At 45.5% G+C, this 24903-nt stretch overlaps 1 protein-coding gene across 1 annotated transcript in view; it reads left to right on the top strand.

Annotated features, from left to right (window-relative positions):
* The window catches only part of lama1 (laminin, alpha 1), a 54217-nt gene that overhangs the window by 13354 nt on the left and 15960 nt on the right, over positions 1-24903 (top strand). Inside the window, exons 4-32 of the mRNA XM_035415417.1 lie at positions 4458-4700; positions 5466-5645; positions 6735-6824; positions 7857-7974; positions 8839-9017; positions 9374-9479; positions 10059-10216; positions 10887-11027; positions 11333-11500; positions 12260-12361; positions 12835-13049; positions 13319-13430; positions 13808-13918; positions 14683-14810; positions 15180-15266; positions 15779-15990; positions 17283-17389; positions 18084-18264; positions 18585-18721; positions 19070-19297; positions 19986-20129; positions 21008-21187; positions 22237-22422; positions 22748-22875; positions 23009-23129; positions 23316-23453; positions 23594-23715; positions 24273-24359; positions 24703-24896. Coding sequence (XP_035271308.1) covers positions 4458-4700; positions 5466-5645; positions 6735-6824; positions 7857-7974; positions 8839-9017; positions 9374-9479; positions 10059-10216; positions 10887-11027; positions 11333-11500; positions 12260-12361; positions 12835-13049; positions 13319-13430; positions 13808-13918; positions 14683-14810; positions 15180-15266; positions 15779-15990; positions 17283-17389; positions 18084-18264; positions 18585-18721; positions 19070-19297; positions 19986-20129; positions 21008-21187; positions 22237-22422; positions 22748-22875; positions 23009-23129; positions 23316-23453; positions 23594-23715; positions 24273-24359; positions 24703-24896 — 4303 coding nt within the window. The remainder of the gene's footprint in view (positions 1-4457; positions 4701-5465; positions 5646-6734; positions 6825-7856; positions 7975-8838; positions 9018-9373; positions 9480-10058; positions 10217-10886; positions 11028-11332; positions 11501-12259; positions 12362-12834; positions 13050-13318; positions 13431-13807; positions 13919-14682; positions 14811-15179; positions 15267-15778; positions 15991-17282; positions 17390-18083; positions 18265-18584; positions 18722-19069; positions 19298-19985; positions 20130-21007; positions 21188-22236; positions 22423-22747; positions 22876-23008; positions 23130-23315; positions 23454-23593; positions 23716-24272; positions 24360-24702; positions 24897-24903) is intronic.

The raw sequence follows: 24903 nt of genomic DNA on the forward strand, positions 1-24903 counted from the left end.
ATGTTTCTATCCTGGGAAGGGATGGAGTAACATGCGACAACACAGCTGGTCAGTGAGGTGTTTGGACAGGAGTATCTTTGTTTATCCTGAGCATGTCGTATTTGATCTGCCTGGGGGGTGGACAGGATGGGTCCTCAGGAATGGCTCTGGGATTTTGGCCAGCCAGTGATAATTGGATAAATAGTTTGGCCTGGAGGGAAGGATTGGCACCAATTTCCCTGTCAGCCTACCTTTTCCTGGCACATAGGTTTGAGCTCCTACCCCTCCATATCTCTCTTTCCCTTGGGGACTAAAATCAACACAGAGCACAGCAGTGTTCAGCTATACTGATTTCACAGTATTGACCTTTTTGTTTGTATTAGTACATGATGTAACTTCTCTCACACCTTTATTCAAGCTTACAGATTTAAAAGTAACACCACATGCCATGTGTTTTACATGCCACAACAGTCTGAAGGTTTGCTTTGATAAAATGCTGATTTGATGTGCTAGGCATCCATTTTGTTGGGCTGTCCAACATAGATTATACAGCCATAATGAAGATAGAGGCAACTGTTTAAAATGTATTTGTGGTTGGATTACGCTGTATGTTCAGTTACATGTTATGCATGATAAACTGCCATTTACATGCATAGATTTCCAAAAAATATGAATTGCCAATTTGCAACAGTGCGATTTGAGGACAATTGGAATTATTAGTGGCAGATTACAATTGCAAAGGAATTGTATACATTTCCCTAGGGTCAGGGAGCTTTGCACACACGGGTGCAGAGTGTTCTTCAGTCATCCCAAGACCCTAGCAGTGCTTTAATAACAAATATGACTTCCAGTCTCTGATTAGAAATGCAAAGTATCTGACATAGGAAAACATGCAGCTGTCTGATTGATTGCACTGTCCAAACATACCAAGAGAGGAGACGCACCTGCAGCTGTTGGTATGAGCAAGAGAAAAACGGGTGAACCATCTTCACATGGTCCTCACGAGTACACTGCGTTCCTCCTGATATCATCAGAAGATACTTGAGCTCCCTGCATTCTGAGCCCACAGAGGAGTCCCTTTATGGAGTGTTACTGTACAGCGCAGGTCTAATGACATGGTCTCCAGATCCCTGCTCATCTTATTTAGCTTGGATGCTGTCCCACAAGCCCAGGTGTACAGGCCTTGGGAAGATGTAGCAGATGTTGACTGAATGTGGGAACAAGGCAGGTCTCTGTGCGTTTCTCTGGGGTGTCGTTGGGCAGCGGTGATCTCCCAGCGCCCCGAACGTGAGATGCATCATGAAGCTTGTAGGATGGATTCCTCTTTGGCATAAAGCTTTGCAGTTGTGTTTATAGTATTATCTCCTTTAACACCACATACCGCATATTTCTGGAGTTGATGCTCATTTGTCCTTTCTTGATGTAGTTAATCGGTGTTCTTCACCCGAAAATGGCTGGTTATTACATGATGCGTGGTTCAGATTTCACTTAGGAAGCCAGTTTGCTGGCTCATCATGGTGTGGTATATTTTCAAGAGAGCTCAGCAACAAAGGCCAATGTGCCTTTTAGGGTTTTCAAGAGAACAGTAATTAATCAGAGAGCGAAGTTATTTGAGATGTATCACCATGGCCACAATCATGTATGTCCCTAGAATTCAAATGGAATGGATTACTGTTCTGTCTTCGATAACCACTCACAATAAAATTTTATTTATGAATTATTTTGATTAATTAACAAATATTTTGGTGGATGTTCATACATAATCAATGTTTCTTTATGAAATTTGTTTTTATTTTCAAATGAAAACTTACTAGAGACTGATTTATAATGAACATGTCACAGTTTTTTTTTTAAAGTACTTTTATTCAGTGATGTAGATACAGCATTTTAAGACATGGAACTGGACACTGATCCCACACTATAAGTGTAGCGAGGATATCATCGCCATTAGTGACTATTCATGAATTACTGCTGACTACTTGTGGCTAACACTGTGTGTAATCTCATTTCAACATTGAGATGCATTGTAACTTAAAAGTGATGGATGAATGATGCTTTGTTCTGCTCTGTATCTCAGTTCATGGAAGTTCAGAAACTTCAGGGAACAGGAAATCAACAGGAAGTAAAACAGCAAATCCTTTGAAATACTTAGAGCTTTTAGCAGATTGTACTTTTTTGCATTTTTAACTGTCTTTGGTGTGCCGTTCTGTGCATGGAATTTATACATTATTTGGTGAAAGATCTTGAAAATGTTTTCATGAACCGAACTATAGATTTGTACTCATGTTGTATATGAAGGGTTTGTTCGACATTTCATACCTATGTGACATGACATGTCACTGTAACCAATATTCAGTGTGTTTAGATGCTTCACATGTTATCCCATTCTGAGAGTCATGAGAGTCAATTTAATATGGTGTTCTTAATGCCATTTTTAGTAAAATGACAGATAGTTTCTCATTTTAATTTATTACTCTCCACAGATTATATTGTCAATGTCTTTATCCACTTGTATTTCATGGTAGCTTTATAACATGTAATTATATTGATATATCAAAAGTTAACACATAAGTCAGAAGATAATCTTTGGAAATGTAAATGAAACATCACCCTATAATCACAGATAGTTCGTCTTTGATTTCTGTTTCTGTTTGTGCCTTCACATGTCTTGGATAGAGAAATCAAGAATGTAAATGGAATTTACTCCACCTTCAGATGAAGTGTAAGGATAAGTGTATATTAAGGGGTACCATCAAATAATGTTTATTAGATTAAAGAGAAGCGAGAGATAAATTGCTCCTAACTTGATCAAAGCTTTGTTTTTGTTAGTGGCGGAATCAGAGGGCCAATGTTAATTCAAAGTTGAGGAAAGTCCCATGTGTATTTAATATTTTTCCTTCGGTTGCTAAGAAACACATAAACATAAGATTGTATTTAAAAGTATCAAAGAAGAGGGCTGTACACAAGAAAGAAATGCAGACTGCAATTAAAATTCGACATACGCAATCTGTTTTTTTCAGATTGCACTCCCACTTGTTAGCCATTAACATGTTCCATTTGCACATTCTTGCGGTCAGTAAGGCCAGATGACATCAAATGTAAATGCCATAAAATGCATGTCCACAAAATGAATCTTGAGAATGCTCTCTCAGAATTTGGTACACAGTTGCTTATTCGTTTGATTGGCATGCATTGGAGCAGGTTGGAGACCAGTAGAGGAATGGCAGATGTCTTTTGGTGGCTCTGTTCAAGGTTGGGGATACCCGATGAATGAGGGTTTTGTTTGGAATGCTTGTTAAAACAGGATTTGAGAGTAGCTGACTCAGCAGCCCAGCCCAGTGACTGGCTGGTGAGGGGTAAATAAACACCATGTAGTCCCCAGTGACCCACAGCCACCCCCAGTCTGCTGTGTAATGGACAGAGAAGCAGCTCATCGGGCTGGTAAACTGAGAGTGAATATAATGGCTGCCCATTAGCCAGATTTGGCTGACTGCTAGATGGGAAGAGGATGTGTTGTTATTTTCACTGCCAGAAACATGCATGTGATTCTCTTCCTCTTTAACTCCAAAATACAGCCGGATTTGTGTTTCTAGATTGTATTTAAATACTGTTAGCAAGCTAACGGTATTTAACCTACTGTTAGTACATCCAATTCAGTGACTGTTCACGTGGGCAATATATGTTGTGCAGTACATAAATAGCACAATCTTCTGGAGAAAATAAAGCAACCAGTCAATAGCTGTATGAGTCACTGGTGCATGAATGAGTGGATCTCTGTTGGAGGTATTTCTACTGTTGGCACTGGAACCAGGCAGAACCATTCTAAGTTTGGCTGGAATGGCAAAAGCACTTCTGTCACCACGTGAGCAAGTAGAGAGTTTAAGCACTGGTATTAGCAGCCAGGCTTGCGGCTGTCTATAGTCCTCCCTTTGTCAACCTATCTACATCTATATTAAGTAATGAAATTTCTACCAAACAATCATTTTACAATTCTATGACCTATCGGTACATGTTCTTTGTGGATAATTTCAGCCCAGATCAATAACAATCATTTAATGAAAGATTACCTAAGAGGGAGCTCTTGTACAATAGCAGTTATCTAATTTTCAGCTTTATGTAGATATAGATTGTTTACCATTTGTTCCGTTAGTGCATTTGCATGATTTGGAGGACATTTTTTGGGCTATCGAACAGTAGTTTCGTACTGGCTTAAGACAGAGTAATGGAAAACTACATTGGTAGCCAGCTGGCTAGCGAATACAAACAGGCTGTATTGGTAGGAAAAAAATGGGATTTTGAGCAAGCTGCTGTTAATTACAGCAAAACGCGACAACCCTGTTCAACAGTGATGTGTGAGTACCTTGTGTGAACAGTGAGGATTGGCTGGCTGTGGCGATCAGCGGGGGCAGCATTGTTGTATTTCTAGCTGAGTTCCTGGTGGGACGAGAGCGTTAGCTGCAATAAGTTGTTGTGTTCAGGTTTTCCAGGTGGCCTACTTCATCATCAAGGCGGCCAACTCGCCTCGGCCCGGAAACTGGATCCTGGAACGTTCTCTGGACGGGGTAGAGTACCAGCCCTGGCAATACTATGCCATCAGCGACACAGAGTGCTTGTCCCGCTACAACATCACACCTCGTCTGGGACCCCCCACCTACAAGAGAGACGACGAGGTCATCTGCACCTCCTATTATTCACGCCTTGTCCCTCTGGAGCATGGAGAGGTATGGAATATCCATTTAGATTTACCATACAGAAGAAATACAAGTACAGTATATTCCTATAGTTTAGAGGGATTGCCAATAGGCAGTTGTGATGTCATATTGTTTCTCTGAAAAATCTATTTCGCTATGGACAGACAGTGGTGCTACAAGCAGTAATCGCTCTCCTTTAAATCATTAAAACCATTAAAACCACCTATTTGCATGAGTGACGTAAGCATATATAGCTCTGGTAGGCTTGGTTTATTGAAGACAGTTAATCGTTCATTAATACTCTGGTATTTGTGTAAGGTCATCATTTTCCATTGGATATAAACCCACCTCTTTACAATTAGGGGGGAGGCAATGACCATAAACTTGTGAATGAAAAGCCCTCAGAGCCTCATAGAATAGAGTTTGCTCTCGATGCCCACAAGGCATGCCCTGGCACCCGCTCAGGGCAGGAGTGGTTGGCGCGACCCGTGGACAATGGGTAGCGTATTCAGAGCCCTCCGAATGCCAGCACATAGAGGCATTGACTTCCTTGGAGAGGGAGCAGAATAATGAGATTCTGCGGTTTTAAAAGTAGCCATTCCTTCCACTTAAAAAACTCCCCAGGGTGTGGGCTGGAAAAAAAGAGCCTTTCTGTGGGCTGCAGAAAAGAGTCTATGGGAACTTTTAGCTTTAAAAAAAAGTATTTGTATTAAAATAAAAGTATTAAAATTGTAATTATGTAAATCTCAGATTAGAAGATTGTTGAAAACTGATCTCTGGTTTCCATCTTCATAGATCCACACCTCCCTAATCAACGGTAGGCCGAGCGCAGACGACCTGACCCCTGAGCTGCTGGAGTTCACCTCCGCCCGCTACATTCGTCTGCGCCTGCAGAGGATCCGCACGCTCAACGCCGACCTCATGACCCTCAGCTACCGCGACCCGAAGGAGGTGGACCCCATCGTCACGCGTCGGGTATGTGGCAAAGACAGTAGTCCGTAAACATATGCTGGTCCTTCCTGGGACGAAAAGCAAGAGTTATTTGTGCACCATGTTCAATAATAATGGTAGCCTTGGTTCTGTATTCAGTCAAGTGCATTTAAAGGTAAAGATGTCTTATTCAATATAAAAAGCCAAGATGACATCATCGTTTTGAGAGAATCCAGCAGAAAGGGTTTTTCAGAATAGAAACATTCCTTGGTTGGTTCTTGTTTTTTTGAGTGATGAATGCATCGTGAAGGGGTGCATTTTAGAAGCTCAGCTGCAAACCCCACAATGGTGAATTGTCTAAAACAGAAGGCTGTGGGATTATGTGGGAATTAGCACAGACTAGTTGCACTGTCAGCTACCCTGTGTGTCACTGCACTCTGTGTGTCACCCAGACTGCCACAAGAATTCAGGTTTCTTTAAAACTATCCCATGTCCCTGGAGCCCTTTATTCCTTCAATGTGCTTTATAAGACCTTAGGAATAACCTCTGCAAAACATTTTATATCGATGCATACTCTAAATCATATGCATACTGTAAATACTAGGTAATCTTTGGGAATTGATATAGGTGCAGATTTTGAGTTCATAAAACACTTTCAAATCAGGACCTGGGTGTAGGTAGCGATGGTAATATTTCAGAAGCGCCACTTTAAATGTTGACTTCAATTTAAAAACAAGTTTCAACTGAAAACACTGTGGATGTTTAAAGGACCCCGGCTCCGCCTATACATCATACTGCTGCTAATGACTGACCCCCGAGTCAGAACATACTTTCCCTCCCGCATAATTCATCACATCGGTAGCACTTTACAGCAAGCGCAGTCACCGTTACACACGTTGACGCCCATCAGGAGTTATTGCTTTGATGTCTGAACTGAAGGATTGGATATTCAGGACAAAATCAATCCTGGGCAAAGTGTTTTTTCTGAAGCCCGGCGCGCTCAAATTTTAATGCATGGCAGTGATTTGCCATTAGAGGGTCAGCGCGAGTCGGTCTCGGAATGTAAATCAGGTTTTTTGAAAGGAAAGTATTGTGGCGGTGTGTGTTACATCGTGTTGTTTTGTTGCCCTGCAGTACTACTACTCCATCAAGGACATCTCGGTGGGTGGCATGTGCATCTGTTACGGCCACGCTCAGAGCTGCCCCTGGGACCCCGTCACCAAGGTACCGTAAATCTCCCCAGAAAAGCCCTCTCGCCGTAGGAAGCCAGTCCCCGTCCTAAAAAGGACAGGTCCCCGCGGGCTTAATGCTATGATGTATTCAGCCCCGTCTGTGACTTTGGATCAGGAATGGGTTACTTCCTTTCCCAATGATCACCTCACCAACAAAAATGATTAATTTGGACATTTAAAGAGAACCAAAACACAACCGTCTACTTTAGGCCACAGTAAATGCTCTATACTCTTTGTATAGAAATTGACAACTGTCTTTGTGAACTGGGGAACTCCTTAATTTGTTTGTTAATTTCTTATTTTCAATCAGGTTTTGAATAGGTTGAATAGTTCAATTTTCTTTGAAGTCACTGTCTTAATTTATGTAATTTTACATTTGAAAGTAATGTGGTAATGATTATCTTTAACAGACTTTTCACTACAGGGAGCTGTCAAGTTTTAACACAGAAATCATATGTGACAAATAGAATATAGATAATGTTTTAAATTACTTTTCTTAAAATCCAGAGAAACCATTTGGTCTGACTTTCCGAACCTCCTCGTTGATGAAATTGCTGTGATTGGCTTTTACCCCCAACCCCCCGCCTCCCCGCCTGTTTGCCCCGTATTAATGAGAGAGACACATTAACAAGAGGATGAATGAAAAAAAGCCCAGTTGTAATCCCAAGTGCTGTCAGACTGGCACTTTCATCCCTAGCACAGACCTGCGACACGCTAGCAAGACATCACACAACAGTGTTATTCACACCTTGTGTGGATTCACCGACTTAACATGTGCTGTCTGTGTGTTTAGACTACGAGTGCTAAAAGTGAGAGCCTGGCATTTGTAACTGTGTGTGTGTGTGTGTGTGTGTGTGTGTGTGTGTGTTTAGGCCTGCTCCACCATGCTGATCGGTTAAGGGTCTGTGAATAGTTCGCTGAGACACTGTTGGGTAGCTGACAGTATGATGAGCATGCAGTGAGGGGAGACATTTCTGCGTCGTTCCTAACAAAACGTCCACTGTTCCCCCTTTTGTCCATTTAGAAGCTCCAGTGTGTGTGCGAGCACAATACGTGTGGGGAAAGCTGTAATGAGTGTTGCCCCGGATACCATCAGCAACCGTGGCAACCTGGAACGCTGTCTGAAGGCAACACTTGCGAGAGTAAGCTGGAGTCATGACAGCTTGAACTTTTTCAAGAAATGTTTTACAGAATTCTGTAGTACGTTACAAAGCTGTTTTAGCTTTTTGATAAACAGGCAAATGAATGGCCATGGTATTTTTCTTTACATTTACTTTAGAAATGGGTGAAATTACCCTGTGAGACCCAGAGGAAAAATTGTTTAAGTATTTACATTTTTTGACATAATACTGGAAGTGTCCTGGATGATAAAAAACATGTTGCAGTGGAAATATTTTCAAAAATATAATTATATATTTTTAGAATGTCTCTTGTAGTGTAGGTTTTAGTACAGTAGAATTTATGGTTCTTGAGATTAAGACCAGACTCATGTCCTCCACTGGGGACAAAAATGCGGGGCTTGAGGATGATATATTGGACACTGCAGTTAGCACAGATGACAAACTTTTTGTTGTGGACTCACATTTGAAAAGATCCACCCGGAAAAAAACGTGAAAGCCCTTTTCAGTGTCAGATTTCAAATTGTGTTTCATGGCTGGTCCAAGTTTTTATCAATTGAAATTAATCTTAAGGCATTTATCCCTTATTAAGGCTGGACCATGTAATTTACTGGGATTTTGATTTCATGCCTGAAGAAGTTTGAAATATGGAGATTTGATTCACATTTGTGTGCTCAACTAGAATTCAATGCTTTAGTAAATTCATGACTCGGTTGCATTGAGTGCACAGACATATTTCTATCCCCTCCTTCTCTTGTGTATTTTTAGTGTTTCATCTTGCACCCACTTTAATAGGAGAACTGTTTTTTTGTGTGTGTTTTCTGTGTTTTGCTTTTGCTTTAAATCTACTGATGCTCCTTATCATAAATGGTACTTCCTCTCGTTCAGAATGTAACTGCCACAACAAAGCAGAAGACTGCTACTACAACCAGACGGTGGCTGACAGCAAGATGAGCATGAACACGCTCGGGCAGTTTGTAGGCGGGGGCGTTTGTCTGAACTGCTCTCAAAACACCGGCGGGGTGAACTGCGAGACCTGCGCTGACAGCTTCTACCGGCCTCACAAGGTAGCCGCCCGTCTCCCGCCACCCGATACCCACCTCTTCCCGTCTGTTCGGCAGGGGCTCTTTACTTGCCCCTGGTGTCTGCTTTGTCAGGCACCAATTGTGTAAATCCCCATTGTTTTGGGAGTGGCAATTAAAGGCACAAATGGGTGTTTGCCCCAAAAGAACAGCCCCTGCACATCTTTTGTAGGGCCGGTTTGCCGCGAAACAAAGCAGGGAGACTTCTGAGGGCCTTTAAGATTTGCACGGCCCCTGCTGTGAAGACTCCCATTGTACCCGAACTTTAACGATGTCACTGTTTGTATCTGTTTGTGGAATGTGGAGGATAACTTGTCCCGTTCTCTCTTCCCGGAATGGAGATGTCCCCATACGATGAGTTCCCGTGTGTCGAATGCTTGTGCGATCCCAACGGGTCTCTGACTCCCAACTGCATCAAGGACGATAACCACGCCAATCCCGAGAAAGGTCACTGCTCTCCTCTATCTCTGTTTTTTATATCAAAAGTACAGTGTTAGCATGTGTACAGGTGTGCTGGCAGAGTATTCCTGTATCTTGTAATTTTCTGATTTATTTTGACAGAAATTATGTACTACCTCTTTTTACAAAAATGAAATTCAAAACCAAATCATCACCATGACCTTGAAAAGGTGTTGTCTCAGTATGTTAGTGTATTTTCTTGAATTTTTTTTTTGCCTAAGTTGCAAACTGACCCTCTAATTGTCAGGTTAATTAAAAATGAATGGGCAGTAGATAGCTTGAAATAAATTTAAGTTGTAAGTTGATATTGCAATGCAAATAATTTCTGGTACTGTTGCTGATACTGAATGCATACCATAATAGCCCCATACAATGCTGTCTGAAGCTATTCACGGATTTACCTTTACAATCACTTTTAAGTGTTTTTAATCCATAGATAAAGCAAACTACCTGTAGGGGACGGTGGTAATGCCTGACTCCTGTATGCGTGTGGCTATGTAAAGTAGACTGGTGCTATGCTGAGCTGCATGCGCTGACATGCTGGGTGCTGTGGGTCGTGTGCTGCAGGTTTGCTCGCTGGCCAGTGTCCGTGTAAGGAGGGCTTCGCGGGCGAGCGCTGCGACCGCTGCGCCTTTGGCTACAGGGACTTCCCCTTGTGCACGCGCTGCAACTGCAGCCTGGACGGCAGCGTCAACGTGGACCCGTGCGCCGCCTGCGTGTGCAAGGTAACAGAGCACTGTCCCGCTGCAGCCCGCTCCTGCGGGGCGGGGTTCTATCCCATTCAGCAAAAAGCCAGAATATAAACGTCTAGAGGGGTGTGGATCTAGTATGATGACGATTTGACATAAACAGGCTGGGTGATCCCCAATATGGCTCAGGTTTTACCCGGATGTAGCCTGGGTAGTCGGTTAGAAAACTTTCACTTTTCAACCCAATGTAGCCGGGTTTTCACCGGAACGCCTATAGGGCCTTTCACCACCACCGACTTTTCACCAACAAAATGTTCACTGGGATATGAGGAGAGATTGCAAAGCGCTAGAGGTTTTGGTCAGGTTTTGTAGGAATTCACCATTTCACTGTTTAATATTTGGGAAAAGGGTGGCAATTATGGGATAATATTTGATAGAGTATTTAGAATTTCTGTGGTTTGTGTTGACCGCATTTCCAGTGGTTAGGGAGTAATTTTGACTGTGGGAGGGTGTCCCGTGGGGAAATTTGTAATTGGCCGTCGGCTGACCCTGGGGGGGGGGCAGTATTCCCAGAATTGTCACGCGGTAGGTTTCAAGTGCTCAGCTGCAGTTTGCTTCTGGGTCAAGTTAAATTTCACAATCCCTCTGACATGGCAGATTTTAAGCAGGAAACGTTCAAGTCTTGCTCTCTTTGTGCCTTTTTCAGGAGAATGTCATGGGAGGGGACTGCGACCTCTGCAAACAGGGGTTTTACAACCTGCAGGGGAGCAACCCAGAGGGATGCACTGAGTGCTTCTGTTTCGGGGTGTCTGATGTCTGCGAGAGCACTCTGTGGTCCACCGTTCAGGTAAGAATGCTCAGTGTGAACCATGCAATTATGGCACCCTCCCTGTTTTTCAATGGGCGTCAGTCATGGCTTACAGAAATGACAGTAGTCAGTGCTAATGTATGCATTTAAGTAATTATATTAGGCTTCTACATTGTTTTTGTCTGACAGTTTTCTTCAGTCTATTACAACAATTCAGAGCATGAACTTGACTGAGATACACTCAAGAGAACCTCCAAGTCATATCCCTGTGGCTTCACTTGTTAGCAAGTATGTTGTGTGGCAGGACTGTTGTGTAAATGGCGTGTGGTTTCCCTGGGCTGCAGGTGGTCGCCACGGATGGCTGGCTGCTTCCCGCACCTCAGACTGACTCCATTTACTCTCCTCCCGTAATCGACGAGGACAACCACATCACCCTCGTCAACGTCACAGGAAGCAGAACCTCCCACTTCCTGTCCTCCTGGGCTGCTCCTGAGCGCTTTTTGGGGAATAAGGTGTGCATATCAGCGTTCTGTCTTTCTAGAATCTCTGGACAAAAATAGCACAGCACTGACACAGCAGAACTGTATTACATTGGTGTCTGTGGCCTCGTTGGATACAATGGAAGCAGATTGTAATGCAAAGGGTTGCTGCTACTGGCCAATGGCCATTCTCAAAGTCCTATTATCCCCCACAGACAGGCAGGGAATTGTAGTGTCTTACTGAGCTGTTAGATTGGATAATGAACTGTGCACATTTGCAGCGGTGAAATTGATTCGAACAGGCTTGTAGGAGCCCGGAAATAGGCTCTTTTCTCCCCGAGGGACCTTCTCTCTTTCTCCTAACCTTTCAATTGAAATTCCTCTTTTTTATTTTCCTTTTTCCTCCAAGTTAATGGATCATGGCCTGTAATTACACTCAAACAGGGCCGGGCAAATTATAAACCCAGAAATAATTAGGTTACATTCTCTATAACTATGTCTAATACGTGTACACATTAGTCCCTTGGGTGATTAAATTAATTCGAAATCGTAATTATCCGTGACATTTACATCGCATTTTGAGGGCGAGAGCAAAAGAGTCAGCAGTAACCTTCCAGGAAATTCTCTTTACTGGAGCAATGGTCTCACTTTCAGTATTTGAAGGTGTTAGTAAATGTAATGGACAGCGAAGAGTCCCATGACACCCATTGAGAAATTGGATGTTTGGGCTCGGGAAATGATCCTTGCGAGTGATAACGCGCGGCGTCTTCTCGTTTGTCTTCACGTGCGCAGCTGGCATCGTACGGAGGCTTTCTGAGCTACGCCGTGTCGTACGACATTTCTGTGGAGAACGTAGACAAGTCTCTGCCCTCTCGCTTTGATGTCATTATTGAGGTAAGTCGTTCGTGGCTCCAGGCCCTATGCGTTTAATCATAGCACTGATAAACCATGAAAGGCTTAGACCGATATATTCCTGTCATTGATAATAAAAAAAGAAAAATGACCACTTTTTATCAATTTGCTGAATGGATTTCCTTACATGTACTGTACCTTTCAAACCATGGTCATCAGATCTTCCCCTGCTTAAGTAGAATTTTTATGAATATTCATAGATTCAGACACGTCAGAAGAGGCTTAATTAGTGTGTATTGAGCCTCGGGCACATTTTAAACTATCATCTATGTGTCTCTTTTTATCAAAATATGAAAATGGAGTGAATGCAAATGAAATGTAGGCCCACTGATGCTACTATGAGCCTTGTGCAGTTCCCTGAGACGACGTTAGCTAGATTCCCTGATTTAACTCAGCCCTTGATTTGGACGTTTGTAAATGACTGTTTCTGACGGCTGACTCGATGGCGCCCCCAGGGGAACGGGAGGGCCCTTCGGCAGGTAGCCCCTCAGCTGCTCCTGCTGACTCCCCTTAAAGAGCAGCGCGTTGCCGTGGAGCTGGTGCCGCGGAACTTTGTGGACCTCCGCACGGGCCGAGAGGTGGACCGGGACGAGCTGATGACCATTCTCGCCAATGTGGGCAGGCTTCTGGTCCGAGCGCACTTCAACACCAGCTCTGAGGGCCCTCTGAGGTGAGGAAGTGGTTCGCGCATTTATCTCATTTCATGACCAGCGTCTGCATCTTCCCTGTAATTTCCATGTTGGGTCACGTGCTTCATGATGTCATAGTCCCAATACTTCTATTTGTCAAGACATTGTAAACATTAACTTTAAGATAAATTTGTTTAATTCTCCATTGGTTGGAAGAAATCCAACATTGTACGTCTTGCTCCATTTTGTTTTGGTGGGGTTTATAATGCAAAGTTTCTTTTATTTCTCCTCTTCGCTCATATTTCCCCAGGCTTAAAATTGTTTCTTTGGACATGGCAGACCCCAACGCCGCCACCCCCAAACATGCCCTAGGTGTCGAGCAATGCGAATGCCCCTGGGGCTATTCTGGGACGTCCTGTGAGGTTAGTTTTGGCCATTCTCTGCTATGATTGGCCATTATTGGTCATTGTTTAATGGAGGTAGTTAAACAATGCACAATTATCTCAGAATCAACTAAAACATATCGTCTGTAAAGTTTTAGTTTTCTAATGCTGGTTGTGTGGTTCAGTACTTAGGGAACTGGACTGGTAAATTGAAGGTTATACGTTAAAACCCTTTATGGTGCATTACTGTTGTACCCTCGAGCATGCTATTAGCTAAATTAGCTTCGGCAAATATCCAGCTGTGTACAGTCGAATTGCATAAAACACGTCGGCTGTTGAAGTTGCCTTACGTAAAGGCCTTTGTTTCACAAATAGCAAATGATATGCATCCGGCTAATGACTCTTTCCATCTTCAGGATTGTGTCTCCGGATTTTATCGTGTTGGCGGGATTCTGTTCGGCGGGAATTGTCTCCAGTGTGAATGCAATGACCACGCCTCCGAGTGCGACGCCAACGGAGTCTGTCGGGTCAGTTTGTGCTTCGTCTGGGCCTTTATATGCGCCGTTTAACTAAACATGATACAGCGCTCAGAACGAAACCTCGCCTGATTTCACTTGCAGCTGGGTCAAATAAGGAAGCAGCCCCCCAACTGTTTATCTTACTTGACCAATTTTGTGTTTAGTCTTTTGAACCTGTTTAAATTTTGCTCAAGGGGAGGCCAACGGCAGACCCGAAGGGCACTTCCTGGATGGAATTGTGTTGATTCCAAACACACCGCCTATCATTCTGTTCAAACCGACTTCCTGCTGCATGCTTTATTTACTAATAATGTGACAAAGGAACCTTGACTAATGTGATGGTCTGTGCTGAGCGATAAACACTGTGAGCTCTATGTGTCCATGTTTGGTGACTTAATTTCAATCCACGCTCACGGCTACCCCGACAAATGGTGTAATACATTATCAGTCTGTTCCAGGAACCAAAAAGTTCCAACTTTTAGCATGCTGTACTGAATGCAGACATTCCATTAAATTGTACTTTAGTATTACTGTTAACCCTTACAATTTTCACTTTTCTCAAATATTCATACAGAAATCCCTACTAGGTGCAGGGTATTCCTTAGCTATAAGAGATAGACATATTTTCCTTTACTTCTTATTTGTATCTTCAGGATATGTACATGAATGTCTCCAGTTTGTCTTTCCAAGTTGCCATGGTGTGTGTGCTGTAAGGCCAAAACATGCCCGGTGTGAGGTTCTTATCCAGTACTCCTGTGGTAAATCTTCGGCAGGACTGTACGCACAACACCACCGGGGCTCACTGTGACCAATGTCTGCCTGGTTTCTATGGAGACCCAACGGAGGGCACGCCAGAGGACTGCCAGAGATGTGCCTGCCCACTGACTGTGGAGTCTAACAAGTGAGTCTCACAGCCAAGTATGAGGCCACTCTCTCCTTACTGTCTGCATTCTGTTAGAATCAAAATCCAGTAGCAACAGTGGCTAGGCTAACAATTTCTTGTTCAGTAAGAAGCGGTTAGCCTCTCTACTGTTTCTTCCAAAAGTTGTCGAATATCAGTGGCAACTTTTTGGACAACGGCTGGCACATTATGTGGGAACTTTTATGAGTTGCGAATAAGCAAAAGAACGAATGTAAAGTAAAGCTACAGCATGTGAGGATTATGGCTTTGATTGATGAAGGAATTATTGTTGTCCATAACTGGAGAAAATAAAGCAGTCGTGATGGATTATATGCGCCTCCGTGTTTATGATGCTCGCTGTGCCTTCAGTTTCAGTCCCACCTGCCATCTGAACGGCCCAGGAGAAGTGATATGCGACCAGTGCCAGCGAGGATACACAGGCGCCTGGTGTGACAGGTGATCAAACCGTCACAGAAGAACCAGACAGCAATACTAATGCGCGCCCGCACACACACACACACACACACACTCAAACACACACACACTCACACACACACACCAGTGGAACAATGCATTAAAAGCAGAAGGAAGAAAGCCTTGACTTACAGAGAGAAAATGCTAAGCTCAGCAACCTGCTGCTTGACAGGGTTCTACAATAGGTGTAACCGGATCTGTGCTCATGGAGCTCTGCTGGGTAATAACAGTGCAGTACTTCCCCGGGGGTGCAAGCAGTGATTCAGTCTGCGGGGGTGACACAGAGAGACTGAGACTAAACTAATATGCATGCGCAGAGATCTCCAGCCAGAATATGTATTCTTCCTGGTGCCAAACAGTAACTCAACTTGTAAATTGGTTATTTTCTAGGTCAGAAAGGATTGTACAGGATTTTCTCGGCACCCATGAGCCGTTGTCTTGATCTCTTTCCGAGGTGTGAAATTGAACCTCTCTTTGCCTTAATTGTTGTGAAGGTGTGCTAATGGGTATTACGGAGACCCCACGGTGGCCGGTCAGGGCTGCGCTCTGTGCGAGTGCAGTGGCAACGTGGACCCACTGCAGCCAGGCCACTGCGACCCGCGGACTGGGGAGTGCCTGATGTGCACCGGGCACACGGCCGGCCGCCACTGCCAGAGGTGCCAGGACGGGTACTTCGGCGACGCCGTCGTCGCCAAGGACTGCCAGGGTGAGAGCGGACGACGAACCTCCGAGTCGCTGCCCGCGTTTCGGGCCATAGGGGCTCTCCGCCTAAACGCCCGCGTGTTCGGTCCACCACCCCGCTTACCAGATACTTCACATACCTTCAGGATTAGCTCAGGCTGATTAGCTCAACCCCGCAGCTGATGAATGGGGCTGGCGCATTGGCGAGGGGGCCAGATTAAATCTCAACTTTGACCCGCGGTCCCCTTACCACAGGCCACGGAGCTTGTGCAAATAAGGGCTTCGGGTTTGGGTCGGGCTGCCATAACAAGCAAATGTGTGCTTGCTGACTTCACTTTCTCACAGGTCAGAGATATGATTTAATCCTTGCCCCGATACGAGGAGAATGGGTATTAACTCAGAGGGAAGCTAATGCACCCTTTCCCCAGTCCCGTGACCCTCGATAATCCCTCTTACCCTCAAGTGTTAATTTGCCTCAGACTCTGCATTCCTGTTCGTTTTTCGTGACCCCCCCCCCCCTTCCAAAGGGACCCACAATGAGAGGGCTTACCCGCCTGTGAATGGCGTACCCGAACATCAGCGAGCAGGAATGTGCGCGCTATCTCGAGCGGCGATGAAGCTCGCCAGCAGCGCGGAGGACGGCTTTATCAGCCACTGACCCGGGCAGACATGCAAATGAGAGGAGCTATCGCCCGCCACGGCCCGCGTTCGGTGCGCGGAACAGTCAAAGCTGGTTCATCTCCAGGAAACGCAACTTTAAAATCAGCTCTTTGTATTAAAGGGATTGTGGTGACATCTAGTGGAAGCAATAAAATAAGCCCACAGTTTCTGGTTTAGTTTCTTGGCCAATTAATTGCGCTACACTGTTTGGAAAGCTGAATGAAAATCATGAAAGGTTTTGATGGATTGGATAATAACACGCTGAATTATGAAGCAAGCTATAGTAAGCAGAGTGTTGAATTTTTTTTATTCTCATGAGCACGTTGTGGCTAAGAAGAACATTATCAATCATCCTTTGAAAGAATTGCTGTTGGAGACTGACCAATGATAGTTATTTTTAATGTAAAAATTCCAAAATTGGTATTTATTATCTTTAAAAAAAACACACCCACTGAAAAGTTGCAAAGCCAACCATGGATGCTCAACCTACTGAATCTTTTTCTGTGTTAGTTTTTTGTCCATTGAGATGTCTGTTTCAGTGCCTTAATTTTCCTGACTTATATTCAGTTCCTGAATCACCAGATGTACCTGAGGGTCTGCTTGCTTTCCAAGTGCATAATAAAAATGCATCTGTGTGTATTTTCTGTCTGTCTGTAGCTTGCGGTTGCCATGGGAACGGTTCCTACTCCACAATCTGTAACGTGACAACAGGGCATTGTGAATGCAAACCCAATGTTGTGGGAGAAAAATGCGACCAGTGCCAGGTACGTCATGCTCGCGCGTTTGGGCCAATGGACTCTAGCTGTTAGGGACCGGAGGCAAAGATTTTCATAATTCATGACCCGCGTGGGGGAAATGAACTATACAGGAGAAGAGTCAGGAGGTGTGGCTGTAGAGAGGTGGGGAAAGGGAGCGCGGGGGAGAAAATGTTCACGAGGCCCAAGTCCAGATGTTCTGACATGGTCGTCGTAGTGACCGGTGGGATGGTCCGTCGACTTGTTGCTTGAGTATTTCGGCCCCTAATGCGCGTTTGGTATTTTAATTTGGTTGTAATGAAATGATTGCGTGTGTGGCTCAGCTGCACCACAATGATTCGCAATCTGTTTTTGCTGCTTTTCCCTGGCATCCCTGCCGCAGACAGAGTGTGTTATTTCTCTCTAAATGACTAGAATCAGGGCCTTAATTTGGACCAACTGTGTTGGCCCGTCGGCTTCCAAGTGCAGTAATGTCTCTTGGGTGTTGGAAAAACTGTGGCTCCTCTGGTACAATAGACATTAGTGTACTTTCAGTAAAGTTATAACAATCAATAACTTGTTCACGTGCTTAGGCTAATTGCCATTTGTTTCAGTTCACAATAAATTAAAACTGCCAAAATGTTTTGTTACTCGTGTGTGTTAAGACAGCTTACAGAAGGTCACCAGTGATGACTGAGTTTTTTGGCGGCTCTGTGTTCTTCAGGCGGGGTACCACGGCCTGCTCACTGGGACAGGGTGCGTGGCCTGCAACTGCAGCCAGGCGGGGTCCCTGTCGGCGGAGTGCGACGAGGAGGGACGGTGTGGCTGCGTGCCGGGGGTGATCGGGGACAAGTGCGACCGCTGCCAGCACGGCTACTACGACTTCCAGGACAACGGCTGCACGGGTGAGACGCGGCTCCCGCACCCAGCCTGTCTGAGGCTCAGTTTATGACAGCCCCTGCTGTGACATTGGGCACTGGTCATGTGACTAGTCATGTGGGGTCGCGAGTTGGCCCTGAAACCAACAAACGGCACAGTGCTGTCACGGACTCAGCATGAACGATCGGCACCACATGGCGGCTGTGTAGCGTGGTGTGGAAAACAATATGAGCCACTTTGGAACGGTGTCATAAACCGAGCAGTTCCCATGGTTGCGGTGGCCACAGCGCCTCATGTGAAGCCTGTAATGGTCTGTAGCTCACGGCTCTTCACCTGTCTTCACCAGCGTGCGACTGCGCCCACACCCACGACAACTGCGACTCGGAGACGGGCGAGTGCATCTGCCCCCCTCACACCAGGGGGCAGAAGTGTGAGCTCTGCGAGGAGGACCACTGGGGACACGACACAGTTACGGGGTGCAAGGTAACCTGGGCTGTACCCTGTGCCAACACCACCATACAGCAACTATGCACACCTGAAAGAAGGAAGATATCTACATATGTAGTTCAATATAAGCTACAATCTATGACTATATATGTTCATAGTGAATACACATCATCTATATTAAATATTTCTATCATTTATCCATTCATTAAATATGTAGCAGTAATTCATAGATATGGATGGTAAGGTGGTCTGTTTTATGTAATTATGTATGTCATACATCGAATCAGAATTTCAGCACAGAATTCCTTTAACAACATATGTGCTACATCCTGTTTGTGCTACGTGGGCCACCGTCTTTCTGACTGCACCCGGTGTCTGTTCCAGCCCTGTGACTGCAGCACGGCCGGCTCCTCCCTCACCCGGTGTGACCTCCTCAGCGGCCAGTGCCAGTGCAACCCCGAGTTCACCGGCCGGAAGTGCGACAGCTGTGCCATGGGCTACAGGGCCTTCCCAGAATGCACTTCCTGCAACTGCAACGTCAACGGCACGCGGGAGGAGTTCTGCGATGAGAAGCTGGGAGTGTGCGGCTGTGAGGACAACTGCGTTTGCAAGGTAACGCCTCTGTCAGTGGTGTTACTATCGCTGGTGTTACTGATGCTGGTGTTAAAACTTTCTAATATAACTGGGCTGGGAAGGTCCTACTGAGCTATGTGCGTATGTTGAGATTTCTTCTAAACTTTTAATGACTTCATTTCAATAATTAAAAACTATAAGAACAGATGAATATACGAATGTTGGACCATATTCTGCTCCCTATCAAGGTCCATTTAAGCAGTTACATTTAAACATGATACATTTAAACATTTTCTTTATTATATTGTACTATATTATATTATTTTTCTTAATTCGAAAACACAGCTACAGAATGCATTTTTGCCGTGTACTAAAGAAAGATTTTGTTTCTGTGTGTTTATGAAATGTAATTTGCATAAATGTGTTTTCCCATTAAATGTGTGGGTCCAATGAAACCGAGGGATTTGCTTGGAAAGAAAGTGCTGCTACACGCAGCCCTTGGAAAATGACCAGGATGGAAAAATTATGCACCTCCATTAGCATTGCCGGGGTGATCTGAGTTTGTGCCAGTGGGTTGTGGTCATGTAATTGCGATTGCTTGTAGTCATGATTACTATGTCATTCGCCCCTGACAGTGTTATACTGTTTGGCTGTTGTCGCGGAATCGTTTGGCAGCTGCAGCGCAATGGCTTTTTTGATGACCATATTACGGCTGTCTGGTTGTCAGGACAACGTGGGTGGACCTGGCTGTGACGAGTGCAAGAGGGGGACTTTCGGCCTGGCGTCTCACAACCCGGCGGGGTGCAGCCCCTGCTTCTGTTTTGGGGTGTCCACGGACTGCGAGGAGCTGGGGGGCCTGGTCAGAGCTGAAGTGAGTAGATCAAAGGAGGGGACCAACAGAACGTGGGTAGTGCTCATAAAACATAGTCAAAGGGAGCTTTCACATTTCATCATTTAAACAATGGATGCAAAGGAGCTCATTTACCAGCATGCAATGCATTTATTAAAGGGAACCTCAACAGAAAAAACCATTAACACAAAAGCAAGATAATGGTACGTTAAGAATATGTCTAATTTGGTCCGCATTTCAAAATTGCTTAATTTTTAGTTGATTGCATTTAAGAACCATGTGGCCCTTACAAGCACAGTGGAGCAATGTATTGTATACAATGTATTGTATGCATTATACCTGATTATATCTGTTGCAAACCAAACAAAGTGCTGAGACAGATTTCTCTGGCAAAGCAGTAGAATGCCTCTGTCTGATGGGGTTAGGGCATATTAATGCAGAGCAATAATCAGCTGGTAATCTGTCTTTCTAGGTGGAAGAGCACAGTTCAGCATGTTTTTGGAAGTTATGAGGAAGTATTGTCTGTTAATAGCGCTTAGTTCGATTGAGTGGAAGAAGATGACTCATGGGACTGTTAAAGAGCATGGCTCTACCTAATGGCCACTTCGAGAGTTATAGCAGAGGGCATTATGGGAAGGAAGTAAGCTGAGCGAGGCTATATTTGTATCTGTAAATAGCGTGCTCTTTTAAAAATCGCCTGATGGGCTTGCTGATTGATCATCTTCATTAGTTGATTAGAGTGGTCTGTGGTTTAAAATGAGAACAGTGGTACAATTTGCATAAAAGCTGCAATTGAATAAAATTTCCCTGCTCCGCACTTTGCGAGCACTCTGGGAAAATGTCTGTCATGAAGGTTTGTGGTCAGGTGTCATGCCTGTGTGTGGGCCCCTTGCTCTCAGATCACGGTGGGTGAGGATCTGGAGCCCTTGCGGGTGGTCAGCCAAAGCAACCTGACGGGCACGCTGGACGGGGTCTTCCTGCACGACTCGGACGTGCTGCTGGACGCCAGCCTGGTGCTGAGCTCCTCGCTGGCCGGACCCTACTACTGGAGGCTGCCTGCCAAGTTCCAGGGCAACAAGGTAACACCGCCTCACCTACGCTCGCTGCGGGAGGGAGCGGGGAGAGGCAGCACACAGATCACTGATGAACTCTGATAAAGCTAGGCCCTTTCTATCTGTTCACCTGTTCAACTTTAAATTAACTCTTTAAAGTGATTCCTTTTTCCCTAATTGTTCTTTAAAAACATTCAAACATGCAGCATTTTCATCTTTGAGAAGCAGATTACTTGATCTGCACCTTGTCTAATTTGAACAAGACCTTAAATTGTTTGGCTCAAGGGGTCTCGTTGGGAACCACAGATAGAATTGCCAGAACTGCTAAATTATATTACTTTTTCCTCACCCAATAATGCATTATTAGAGGCTACAGTAAATGCATTAATGCTTTTTCAACTTCGTTGTACAATTATCTATTCAAAAACCATACACTGTTCACCTCTAAATCATATGAAAATACCTAAAAAACAATCCAGTTTTGCCATGTGAATGAATTTGCTTCAGCATCCATCTACTCTGTGAAGGTAATAATGGCATTTTGAAATACTTCAGCGCAAATGAAGAAAAGCCATTTCTGAGAGCAGTGCTGTATTGCCTAATGGCATGTTTCGACTGAGACTGGATTGTATTAGTATTCTGTTCCCATTGGCATGGCAGACGCGGCCGAATTAAAAATGCAATGGCTCAATCTCGGGTCGGCTGCCAGCCGTCCATTTATCGTTCGCGAGACAGACGTGCGGGATTGATCCCTGCCGTCTGCAATCATGCCAGAGTGCCGCGGCGGTGTGCTGCTTCCTCGTGCAGTCCCACCCCCCTGCAGCGCTCGCCGTCTGTGAGCGTCCTGGATCTCTGTGATCAGCGGCGGCCTGAGCCGCGTATCACCTTCCTTTGAGTGCGCCGGAACACGACCGCCGTGTGAGGGATGTTGTGTGCGGAGATCTTGGCAGAATTTGCCCAGGCGTATGGCTTGTGGCAGTTTGATTTATGTCTTCAGTCGGTATGGCAGTGGGGAAATGTGCATCTGTGCTGCCAAGTGGTAGACTTGTTGGGCGTTTTTGTGTTTGTTTGGACAGCTGCTGTCGTACGGGGGGAGGCTCAGGTACGCCGTTGCCTTCTTCGCCCTGGACGGTTCCGGCCTGGTCAATTTCGAGCCGCAGGTGCTCATCCGAGGGGGTCACCTGAGAAAGCTGGTGATCTACCTGGACATGCCTACCCCGGAAAATGGGGTGAAGACCACCCAGGAGGTCCCACTGATTGAGGTGAGGGTCTAGTGCTGTGGAGATGAATTCTCCTTCAGCCTAACTTCATTAACATCAACATCAGGGTTGGTTTCAAACTAGAGTTAAAGTTTAAATAAATTAATCAAGATGCCTAGCAAATGTGGAAGTGCGTTGTAGAAGTATGAGGACTGATTTCATTTGAATGGAATGGATCCAGTCTCTCACTTTCTCCCGCCACTTGAAATAAATTCAAAAGATTGCATCCAGCGAGAGTAGAGCAATCTCGCTGTGACTGTGGATTGCTCCTCGAATGATGTTCTGCCTGGCGCTCATTCGAAGCCATTCGTCTCGACTGTTCCGACAGCACAAGTGGAAGTATTTCAATTCGGTGTCGGACCAAGCCGTCAGTCACTCGGATTTCATGTCCGTCCTGAGCAGCGTCGAGTACGTGATCGTCAAGGCCTCGTACGGCAGCGGCATGCAGCAGAGCCGGTGAGCGCTCTTCCTGGCGTCCCTCTCCCCGTTTTATTTGGCGTGCTACTTCCCTGGTAATTGCTACTCGGGGCAAGGTGGCGCAAGTGTACTGTGAGTTATGGGCTGACTGGCGGGTGGGGGTCTGCCGCAGGATCTCCAACGTCTCCCTGGACACGGCGGTGGAGGCGGAGGAGGGGCCGGCGGGGGCGGAGCAGGCCCGCTTCGTGGAGATTTGCGAGTGCCCCTCGGGATACGCGGGCTTGTCCTGCCAGGTGAGTGCGACAGAACCACAGAAACACAAAGCACAGCACAAGGAAAATGCAAGCGGGTTACTGTTTCAGAAGAGCTCTGGGAATGGCAATTAGTCCGGTCTCTCTGCTCTGCTCTTTACACTCTAGTGGCACTTGCCTGTATCCCTTTCTCATGTGCCTTTTGTCACTCCCCTTGTGGTTTTCTAGGAGTGTGCCCCTGGTTATCACAGAAAGCCATTGTCTGAGCTGAATCCCAGAGGTCCACGCCCCCTGATCCAGCCCTGTGTGCCCTGCCAATGCAACAACCACAGCCTGGCCTGCGACCTGGACACTGGAAAATGCCAGGTACTCATCTGTGCACCAACCTCAACCTCAGCTATTTGTCCGCACATAAACCTGACCCTCATGTGCACACACCTTTCTCAATGGCACGCCTGTTATGTCTGTGTTCAGCTCTTCATTTTTAACCCTTTTTCTTCTACAAGGGCTGTCAACACAACACAGTGGGGGATCACTGCAACCTGTGTGCCCCGGGGTATTATGGGAAGGTGGAGGGGTCTATCAGTGACTGCTCCCTCTGCGCCTGTCCTCATGGCAACAAAAAGAGGTACCCGTCCTTGTCTCACTGTGTTTTTGTGCTTGTGCTCGTTAGCATTTTGGCTCTGTGTATGCAGCAGGTCTCCAGCAGAGGGCAGTGCAGTGCAGGGGATCAAAGTCCTTGTTGGGAAAGTCAACAGGCAAGATGTTTGTACTGTAAACATCAATATGGTACTACACCATTTTATTTACATTGGAAATGAGTGCTCTGTCCTAGATTACAGTAGATTCACAGAAGAGGGTGCTAGTGGCTGTGAACAACATTGTCTGCTAATCCATGGCATTTGTTTACATTGCTTAATCATGCTGGCCTGTGTTTTCTTGTCTGTGCCTGAACACTAAGTAAGCAAGCACAACAGTGCAACAGTCCAAAATAAACACATACCAATTCTGATGGACTGGTAATTCCTCATGTGTGACTCAGCTAATTTTGGCAACAGGCACATACTGGTGTTTGGCATTCATTCTGAGTAAAGAAACCATTTCTGATTATTTCCTTTTAAAACGTATTTGAGCATGAAGTACTGAGGATGTTTACTGACTGAGTTTTCCCCTGTTTTGCCACAGCTTCAGTCCCTCTTGTGTACTGGACGGCCAAGATGACTACCGCTGCGATGCCTGCCAGCCTGGCTATGAGGGACAGCATTGTGAGAGGTAGGAGCTTCAGGCACAGCGTCACATGACAGGAAGTATACACGGCTTTGTGTAGCTCCCCCAAACACTGCACGAATCATGAAAGAGATCCTATCATCGATGTCTCCCTGCACTACTTAACCCTGGACCTTTAGATTGGATGAAACTCAATCATATGTCACTTCAAAGCCAGGGAAAATTCAGAAAAACTATTTGATCCAGTGACAAATTGACCAGCTCAGATGGATTGCAAACCGGAGTCTATTTCGGGATCTGTGACTAGTAATTATTTCGCACGCAGAAAGTGAGTGAAAGTTTGCAGTGTATTAGATGTTGACCGCCATCCCCCTCTGTGCGTACGCAGGTGCTCGGTGGGTTACTATGGAAACCCGATGGAGCCTGACGGCCAGTGCCAGCCGTGTCGGTGCAGCTCCGCCGGGTCCCTTCACCCCCGCTGCGACACCCTGACGGGGCAGTGCCAGTGCAAGGCGGGCGTGCGGGGGCACCTGTGTGAGGAGTGTGAGGAAAGGCACGTCCTGTCGGGAGACCAGTGCATCTGTGAGTA

The sequence above is a fragment of the Anguilla anguilla genome, chromosome 4, assembly GCF_013347855.1.
Source record: "Anguilla anguilla isolate fAngAng1 chromosome 4, fAngAng1.pri, whole genome shotgun sequence".
Taxonomy (NCBI): domain Eukaryota; kingdom Metazoa; phylum Chordata; class Actinopteri; order Anguilliformes; family Anguillidae; genus Anguilla; species Anguilla anguilla.